This window comes from Macrobrachium nipponense, chromosome 12, assembly GCF_015104395.2.
Source record: "Macrobrachium nipponense isolate FS-2020 chromosome 12, ASM1510439v2, whole genome shotgun sequence".
Lineage (NCBI taxonomy): Eukaryota > Metazoa > Arthropoda > Malacostraca > Decapoda > Palaemonidae > Macrobrachium > Macrobrachium nipponense.
The window spans coordinates 106,181,724-106,192,173 of record NC_087205.1 but is presented as its reverse complement, the minus strand read 5'-3'; the positions used below and the strand labels follow the sequence as shown (position 1 = coordinate 106,192,173).

Below are 10,450 nucleotides of genomic sequence, written 5' to 3'. Positions count from 1 at the left end.
GACTTGGAACTTAGATGTGGTGCTTAAGCTTCCTCATGGGGCCACCGTTTGAGCCTTTGAAGTCGGCTTCATCAGGAATTGACTAAGAAGGCACTTTTTCTTATTGCTCTAGCTTCTGCTAAGAGTGTCAGCGAATTGCACGCTATAGACAAAAGAGTCGGTTTCTCTCAAGGCAATGCTGTATTTTCGGTATCTTTGACCTTTCTAGCCAAAAATGAGAATCCTTCTAATCCTTGGCCGAGGAGTTTTTTGTGTAAGGAACTTATCTGATTTGGTTGGACATGAGGAGGAAGAAAGGCTCTTATGTCCGTCAGGGCTATTAACAGTATCTGTTTGCCACTAAGGGTATTAGAGGACAATCTTCTAAGCTCTGGACCTCGGTTCAAAAATCCCTCTCGTCCTCTTTCTAAGAATGCTATATCGTTCTTTATTAGAGAGCTTATCAGGGAAGCTCACTCGCAGTCCGAGAACGACAATCTTTCCGTTCTGAGAGTTAAAAGCTCACGAGGTTAGAGCAGTGGCAACTTCTTTAGCATTCAGAAAGAATTTATCTTTAGCTTCGATTCTTCAGAGCACGTTCTGGAGATCGAATTCGGTTTTTGCGAGTCATTATCTCAAAGAGATAGAAACGGTTTTCGAGAATTGTAAAACGTTAGGTCCGGTGGCGGTTTCTGGCATGGTGTTGGGAGAAACGGCACAGGGGTCGTCACCTCTATGCTAACTTTTCACCTTGAATAGGTTGTCGAGTTCAAGGGAAGCTGGGGGTACTGAGTACCTGGGATACTCACCAGTCTGTTAGGTCAGATTTTACAATGGTTGGGTATATATGTTTTTAAATCTGGTGTTGGTGACAAATGTTTTGTATGATTGAATTTCTGGTCTTAGCCCAGGGCAAGGGCAATCTTTGTTGTTACTATCCTCCGTCAGTCAGCCTTGACTCGCTTGAACTACGGAAGGATTCCCATCCTGTAGAGGCTAACTTTGGTCAAATTCCAATTCCTCTACAATAGTAGAAGCAGCACCGACCAGAGGCACCCCAGTAACAGTCTGCTGTAGCTCTCTTACAAGGTAAGTACAACAGACACCTTGAGTGTTTGTTACTGGTATTGCCAATAAATGTAACCATTTAAAAATACTAGTGGCGGTCCACTGAATCCCACCTTCCATAAATTGTGTAATCAGCTCTATAATTGTTCGGTAAGACACTACAATAAAAATGAAATTTTCATTATTAAAATGAAGTTTTATTGTAATACTTACCGAACAATTATGATTATACCACCCTCCTCCCCCCTTAGGTGGACGGACGGGCAGAAAGAATTGGATTCACCCTGGACAGTTGTACTGGTTCTCCCCGCGAGTGGAGGGAGATGACGTCATCACCACCAGTGTTGGCGACGCCGACGCGCTAAATTTGAATTTAGTATCCTGCCGCTCGTGGAAATCACGGCTCTATAATTGTTCGGTAAGTATACAATAAAACTTCATTTTAATAATGAAAATTTCATATTTTAGTAATATTCAATCATTTACCTTAATTTTGCAACTAATTGGAAGTCTCTAGCACAATATTTCAATTTATGGTGAATTTATGAAAAAATTAAAAAACTTTTTCCTTACGTCCTCGCGGTAACTCTTCCGAAAAAAATCATACATGCGATTGTGGTAATGTTTGTACCATTTTAAATTAGCCGTTACATAAAGTTTTTATATAATAATGTGCGCAATTTCATGCACAACACAACTAAAACACCCACCCTGGTTGTGGCTTTTTATCAATTTTGAAATATTTTCATATAAATAATGATAAGTGACAAATTTTCAACCTTCTGGTCAACTTTGACTCTACCGAAATGGTCGAAAAACGCAAATTGTAAGCTAAAACGCTTATATTCTAGTAATATTCAAGCATTTACCTTCATTTTGCAACAAATTGGAAGTCTCTAGCACAATATTTCGATTTATGGTGAATTTCTGAAAAAAAATAACATTTTCTTTACGTCCGCTAGCGGTAACTCTTCCGAAAAAATCATACGTGCGATTGTGGTAATGTTTGCAACATTTTATATTAGCCGTTACATAAAGTTTTATATATGAAAATGTGCGCAATTTCATGTATAATACAACAAAAAATAGTTGAAGGTTGTAGCTTTTCTCATTTTTGAAATATTGCATATATATCACGATAATAGAAAAAAAAACCACGTTCGGTCAAATTTGACTCTACCGAAATGGTCGAAAAAACGCCATTGTAAGAAAAACTCTTACAGTCTAGTAATATTCAGTCCATTATCTTCATCGTGAAACAAATTCGAAAGTCTCTAGCACAATATTTAAATTTATGGTGAATTTTAAAAAAAAAACTTTCCTTCCCTCCGCGCGCGGATTCTCCGCCACAAATCTCCGAAATGCGTAAGTCCCATTCTCGGAATATTTGCTCCATTTCATATTAGGCATTTCATAGAGTTTTATATATGAAAATGTGCGCAATTTCATGTAGAATAAAACGAAAAATATTTGAAAGTGTAGCTTTTCTTATTTCCGAAAATAATTGCATATAAAAAATATATATAAAAAAAAATTCGACAGTTCGGTCAACTTTAACTCGTCAGATATGGTCGAAAACTGCATTTGTAAGATATATTCTTACAGTATAGTAATATTCAATCATTTGTCTTCATTTTGAAAGAAATTGGAAGTCTCTAGGACAATATTTAGATTTATGGTGAATTTTTGAAAAAATTATTTATTTACGTCCGCGCGTTACGAATTCATGCATTATTTTGTGATAATATTTTCTCTGTGTTGCTTTTATCGTTTTACAATGTGTTATATACCAAAATGATTGCAATTTAGTGTACATTACAGCGAAATAAAAAGTATCTTGTTACCTATAACCGTTTTGCGCACAGCGCGATTTAAATACTATTATATATGAAATTTCGTTTTTGCGCTATCATATATCGCATTATTTATATATGATAATGATAATTTTTTTCATTTCTGATGATTGCATACTAAACTTCAGGCAATGACAAAAAAAGGAGCCAAAAATGAACTCTTAATCTTGAAAACTAAGCGCGCTGTGATTTTTTAAAAAAATATTTTTTCCGCTTCCGCGCTCACTCTGAAACTTCTCCGGCACACGGGAGACATTTTTTTTTTACCGCTTCGGCGTTTAAGGGTTAAAATATACTAATTTGGGATTATTTATTGTCAGTAAAAAGCGCGAACAGGCAAATAATTGGTATATAAGGTCCAGAGAGAAATCTGCAAATCCGGAGAACACGAATACGGGGCCCCCACTGTATATATCTCATACGTCCATTGGGTGTTCAACCTACTGGTAGTACGATCATTCATCATTTCTCATAGCGTAAGAGAGTTTTTTGAAGTGATAAGATTTAGGCAGTACCTTGAAAATTTTAGTTACTGGCATGGTATCGAGGAAGAACGCAATGGATTCCCTCCTATTGTCCAAACCTTCACCTGGTAGTGAAGGATCGAAGTTGAGGGAGCCAAGAGGGTACAATGTACCCAGAGCACCTGACACTTATAGTGGATTGGTTGTGGTTTTCACTTCAGTGTAGGTGACATAATAATCTGGTTGTTTTTGTTATGGTACTGTGCCCAGGGCAAGGGCAAATTGTAGTCCTTGTGAGCAATTGGAATCATCCTTGCTACAAGGCTCCCCCTTAAGTAGAGGCGACCCTCTGCTTTACTGCCCCGCCACTACAGGTTAAGTTGAACACCAACCAGAGGCAGTCGCTACTGCAAGCTCTCTTGACTAACAAGGAACGACAAGCATTGTTTCAATGCTAGCAGCTTATCTATTTCTAATTCATTACATGACTTAATGTTTATGAGTAGAGTATGTCCATTTATCCCACCTCCTGTCATTTTGGGAATCAGCTATGTAATTACTGGGAAAGTTGCATAATGAAAAATTATGTTTTTATAATAAAAGATGTTTTTAATTATACTTACCCAGTAATTACATGATCAGAACCCTCCCCATGATGGACATTAGCATAAATGGAATGAGGTAATAGGCTGTGTTGTTCCTAACCTTCTCACTAGGTGGCAAGACTATTGTCACCTACACACTTATCAGTGTTGTTACATTGAAATTTGAATCTATACTGCTGCGAATAACAGAAACTATAGCTATGTATGTACTGGGTGATTATAAAAACATAATTTTTGAAAATATTTTTTCAAGATAATTTTTCTACATGAATATTTATTTCAAGACAATTTTTTTTACATGAATATTTATTTTAACACTATTTCCACCCATGGTTTGGTTTTTCTTTTATTAACAGAAAGAAGATTTGGAATGTGACACACTGTTGGTATGCGTTGGTCGCCGACCTTACACTAATAATCTAGGTTTAGAAGAACTGGGCATTGAAAAGGATACTAAAGGCCGTATACCAGTCAATCAACGTTTCCAGACAGTCATCCCTACGTGAGTAATGTTGATAGGTACAGTCATAGAAATATTATACATTAGAGGAATATGTATACTTTTAAGGCACATTGCCAGACTTATATTTGCTATTTTGGGGGATAGGTATTTTAAAGCGGTGAACATAGTACTTTTTTGAAACGAGAGGTAGTTTTTGTCAGATGTATTGTACAATATGTTGCATCTTGAAGGAGAACCTATGATACTTGAGAGGACCCAGTCAATTAACTGCTTATCAGACACAGGTATGCTTAAAATACTTAAAAGTTTATTGGCCTTAGAAAATTATCATCATAATTGATTGCGTATTATCGTTGTCCGAGGAATTCCCCTAGTTGACTTTGAAAACACAGTTAGAAAATATAGTACGTATTAAAAATTTCAGTTTTCCAAATTGCAAAACTTGAAATTTTTGCACTCCAAATACACCAGGATTCTAGGTAGTACATCTAAATAGATACATCAGCTCAAAATATAAAAGCATCTTTATTACCCTTTTATTTACCAATGAAATTTTATGATTTAAATCCCTTACAGAAGATCATGTAATACACTCTGTAGGGTATTAGCATTTGTATGTGTAACCTACACACAACCTCATGTACAGAATGTGCCATAAATCCTTTACATTATGTTTGATACCTAAAACAATGTAAAAGCTTCATAAATACTACCATTATTGTCAAAATGCTTCAGGAAATTGTTTTACAGTAAGTCTGCATGTTCATAACTAATGCAACCAGTATAAGCCTAACTGGAAATATGGCACTGTACATATAAGCATTAATAACCTAACTGTACATAGAGATACTTTAAAAACTACAGACTATATTGATAGTGGTACTGAAATTCCAAAGGATAAATTTAGTTAGATTTCTATCAGTTTACGCGCTCGTTTGACAAACCTCATACACGTTTGTGGGGTGGGACACAAGTACGGTCTCGCGAGAGCGACGGCAAAGCGAACTTCCTGAAGGAGACTGATTCTTAAGGTCCCGATCTCTGGAAGGCAAATGAGAAACCTGTCCACGGACCAGAGTCGCCTCACGTTCACGACCGTCAACTACAAGACATTTGCAGAGAGAAGAATCTTTGAAAGGTTAAGTATATCTTAGTTTTACCAGACCACTGAGCTGATCAATAGCTCTCCTAGGGCTGGTCCGAAGGATTAGATATTTTTACGTGGCTATGAATCGATTGGTCACCTAGCAACGGGACCTACAGCTTATTGTGGGATCCGAACCACACTATATCGAGAAATTAATTTCTATCACCAGAAATAAATTCCTCTGATTCCGCTTTGGCCGAGCGGGGAATCATACCTCAGACCACCGTATTGGCAGCCGAGCACGAAAACCACTCATCCAGCAAGGAACTTCTTTGGAAGGTGCAGGAGACACTGCATCACCTGGCGAGTGGCTCTGCACCGGTAACTCACGGTCCGGTAACCACCACTACCACCACCGTCTCGACCCCGGGGTATGCCGCCCCTCCTCATCTAGTTTACACACCGCACGTAACCATGGTAACACCTTCAGCTGCTGTCCAGGCGCCGCTACCAGATATTCCGAGGAGGGACGTGACACCGCCGCATGGGTTCGCTGCTCTCACCTCAGCCCCCGACTTCCGGTGCCCCAAGAGCTCGCCCTTGGACTTGCCGCCAGTACCCAGGATGTCGCTGGCCGCTGCCCCGCCTCCTGTTGTACCTTCCATTTCTGCTGTACCTGGACCAACCCCTGCCGATGTCGTTCCTGCCCTTGGTGTTGCTGCTCCAGTCGCAGGTCCTTCCGGACAGGTGCAGCCTGGCCGTGTTGCTTCGGCAACTGCCCCGGCTCCGTCCTGGATGGAGGACCTGACAACTGTCCTGAGGAAGCTGACGAAGAAGAAGAGGAAGAGGAGGAAGGTGTCGTCGTTGTCTTCGTCGTCGTCTGCTGCCGCTTCTTCCCCTTCGACTTCCAAGGCTTCACAGCCGAGGAAAAAGAAGGCCGCCTCCTACCCCCCTAAGAAGTCACCTTCGGGAACTTCTAAGGGCCCGTCCCACTCCGGTGTGACGGGGGTGTCTTCCGTTGGTCCTCCCGCTCCTTCGGGAGCTGGTACCTAGGGTTGACGCGACGTTCTCAGACCGGCCGCGGGCTGAGGCAAGGAAGAGGTCCCCTCGGTCGCTGGGACTGACTTCGGCCGGTTCCAGCGGCACGACGCGCCGTGAGGACAGGCCCCGCTCCCACCGTGACAGCAGACTCTGCCAGTCCCCTGACCGCCACTCCCACCGGGACCGGTCGGGTAGGGGGACCAGCAGCAGCTCCTCTGATGCTCGGGACCGGAGCTGCTGTTCTCGGTCCAGCCGCTCTCCCCCGGAGAGCCGCGTGACCAGGCCTGCAGCTCGATCGCCTGCAGCTCGATCGCCTGCAGCCCCCCAAGCATACCGGTTCTGGCGGTGGGCAAAGGGGGAGCGTCAGTTCTTCCTCTCCGATCCCTTCAACTTCCTCGGGATACACCGGGAAGGGCGAGGCGAACCGGAGTGATCGTGGGGAGCGCGCTCCTCACGGTCCCACCACGATGCCCTACGAGCCTGGCACGGTCTTAGGACCGACCAGATCGTATGCGCAAGTGGCCGGAGGAGACCGAGAGGGGTCTGTTGCGGTTCCTCCTGAAGGAAGAGGGTCTCGGGAGGCACTCTTGCTGGAGGGACTTGAGGGTCCGACTCCGCAGGATGCAGTCACTCCCGAGATCCAGAGGTCGTTTTCGGAGGTTATTGCGCTGATTCATCAGCACAACGACCTCAGGGAAGGATCGCCGCTCCCACCTTCTGAGCTTATGTCCAGCCTCGAGACGTTCTGGGGTCCTAAGAAGGAACCCAGGACGACGGTGGGTCTGCCACGATCTGCTCTGGCTGACTCTGTGCTGGGCCAGGTGGACGCTCTCGTCTCCGGACAGGAGGGTTCGCTACAGTCTGGCAGGTTATCCAAGCTACTTCCCCCGCCTCTACTGCGACAGAGGAGATTCTACGTGCCATCGGAGGATCCTATGCCCCCAAAACAGGTTAACCTGGAGCTAGCTAGGCTAACTCCTGGGGGATGTCTGCAGCAGCTCCTGTCGGAGAACCTATGGTTCTTGCAGCAAGAGGCACTCACCTTGGAATCGACATCCATGGCAGCATTCCAAGCAGTCTCCTGGCTAGACCTGTGGTCCTTCACAGTGTCTAAGGTTGCGGCCACCTCGGGAAACATCACTCCTGAAGGTGACCCGGCTTTCGGGAGACTGTGCCGGTCTGGAGCCATCTCTTACCTAGCCCACCAGACGGCAAACCTGTGGGCCAACCTGGTTCTTCGGCGTAGGGACACAGTCCTCACCAGAGTGACCAGGGCGGCTGGGCATTAAGTGGCTCTGGGTCTTCGTAACGGACCGGTGCGGAGTTCCTCCTCTCTCTTCCCAGGAGAGATGGTGGACGCTGCGGTGGAACAATGGCGCACTGACAACAGTGACCGTTTAGTCCACCAGGCAGTCTTGAAGGCTTCTGGGCAGCCTCGAGCTACTGCGGCCAAGCTCAAGAGTTTGGTTAGCGCCTCCTCTGCAGCCAAGACGATCGCATCGTCGAAGCCCAGAGGAAAGACCCTGCCTTCGACTTCTTCAAGGAGCGACCGTCACCAGCCCTCCTCGTCATGAGGGGGAGCTGGGAAGAAGTCGAAGAGAGGTGGGAAACGCTAGGGATGGCGTTCCCCCTCACATGCTGCCGGAAGGGGGGGGGGGGGGGGGGTTGCCGGGGGGGTTGGCGAGCCATTGGGCAACATCACAGCGCTATTGGAATCGGAGACCTGGATAGTAGAACGTTCCTTCGGGAGGGGTATCTACTACCCTTAGAGTCTCGGCCACCCCTAACCTCCAACCCGTTCCACCTTCAGACTTACGTTTCCGGATCATCCAAGGACCTAGCACTTTGGCAGGAAGTCCAAGCCATACTGAGCAAAGGAGCTGTGGAGATCGTCAGGGATCAGTCACCGGGCTTCTACAGCCGTCTTTTCCTGGTGGAGAAGTCTTCGGGGGCCTGGAGCCCGGTGATAGATCTCTCTCCCCTGAACCGATTCGTTCACCAGTCTTGGTTCACGATGGAGACGGCACGCTCCATGCTCAACTCCACCAGGGAGAAAGACTTCATGCTTTTGGTGGACTTGAAGGACGCGTATTTCCAGATACCCATTCATCAATCCTCCAGGAAGTACCTCTGCTACATCCTCGACTGGACGGTGTACCAATTCAGGGCCCTTTGCTTCGGTCTCTCAACCGCCCCACAGGTGTTCACGCAAATGTTCACTCTGGTGTCTGCTTGGGCCCACTCATCAGGGATACGTCTTTTGAGGTACCTCGACGACTGGTTAGTCCTGGCGAGCTCCCGCTCGCAGTTGCTACAGGACAAGGATTGGCTCCTCGGGGATCGTGGTAAACTTCGAGAAGTCAGATCTCGAGCCCAAGCAGAGGATGAAGTACCTGGGTATGCTGATCGATATGGTGGTAGGATCAGCAGATTCAGGGAGGCAGCCGACCAGTTCCTGTCTCGGCAGGAACAGCCAGCTCAGCAGTGGCAAGTTGTGATTGGCCACCTGTAGTCACTCTCACTCGAGAAGTTAGTCCCTCACTGGCGTCTTCACCTGCAGTCTCTCCAGTGGAGACTAAAGGAGAGTTGGTCACAGGCAAGAGACCCGCCGTACTTCCCCGTGTCCCTCACGGAGGAGGTGAGGCAGGACCTAGCCTGGTGGCTGGACGACAGGAACCTCGTAAGAGGAGTGCCTCTCCGCACTTCACCCCTGGAGATGTTGCTGTTTTCAGACGCGTCAACCGAGGGATGGGCTGCTCACCTGGAGGAGTTACTGGCTGCAGGAGTGTGGGATCATCACGACAAGCACCTTCACATCAACGTACTGGAGCTCAAGGCAGCATTTCTCGCTCTCCAAGAGTTCCAGGACCGTCTGATGGGAGGCACTGTGTTGATGTGCGACAACACCACAACAGTGGCATATGTCAACAAACAGGGGGGCCTAGTGCCCCTCCTGTTGCACCAGTTGACATTGCAGGTACACTAGTGGGCTGTAGCTCACTCAGTAGAGCTGTCAGCTCGCTACATTCCAGGCAAGAGGAATGTAGTGGCAGACAAGCTCAGCCGTCAGGATCAGGTGATAGGGACCGAATGGTCCCTACACCCAGACATTACGGAAAGGCTCTTCAACCTGTGGGGGCGTCCAGTCGTAGATCTGTTCGCCACCCGGCACAACAGGAAACTTCAGGTTTTCTACTCGGCTGTGCCGGACCCATGGGCAGCTGCAGAGGGCGCTCTTCAACACCCGTGGGACAACCTCTTCGTCTATGCCTTTGCCCCGTTCTGCCTGATTTGCAAGGTGATCAGCAGAGTTCTGGTCACCCCGAATCTCCGGATGATCCTGCTGGCTCTGCTTGCAGAAGCACTGAGAGGGATTCCCCCATGGCACAACTTCCTCTGCCAGCCACACGTGGAACAGTACCACCAGTCAGTCCAGTCCCTTCATCTTTACGGCTGGCTGTTATCCACCATTTCTTGCAAGCGAGAGGCTTTTCTCGCCGATCAGCAACGGAGATGGCTGGGTACATCAGACAGTCCTCTGCAGCTGTGTACCAGGGAAAGTGGGCCGTCTTCTGTGGTTGGTGTCGTAGACGGGGTCTATCTCCTCTCAGAGCCACTCTTCAGCAGGTAGCGGATCTCCTCGTTTTTCTTCGCCGAGAGAAGCTCCTCTCCGTCCCCACAGTCAAAGGATACAGGGCTGCCTTGGCCCTATTCCTGAAACTGAGGGGAGTGGATATCTCAAATTCGTTTGAGATCTCCCTTCTAATGAGGAGCTTCGAGAGGACTTGCCCACCCAGGGAACTCAGGCCCCCGGGGTGGGATGTGACTCTTGTCCTTAGGAGTTTGACTCGAAGACCCTTCGAGCCACTCCAAGAGTCGTCAGACAGGGA

At 46.6% G+C, this 10,450-nt stretch overlaps 1 protein-coding gene across 2 annotated transcripts in view; it reads left to right on the top strand.

Annotated features, from left to right (window-relative positions):
• LOC135224739 (dihydrolipoyl dehydrogenase, mitochondrial-like) overlaps positions 1 to 10,450 on the top strand; it is a 153,136-nt gene that overhangs the window by 122,408 nt on the left and 20,278 nt on the right. For both annotated transcript variants that reach the window (XM_064264062.1, XM_064264061.1), the window contains exon 7: positions 4,326 to 4,471. In XM_064264062.1, the coding sequence (XP_064120132.1) occupies positions 4,326 to 4,471 (146 nt within the window). The remainder of the gene's footprint in view (positions 1 to 4,325; positions 4,472 to 10,450) is intronic.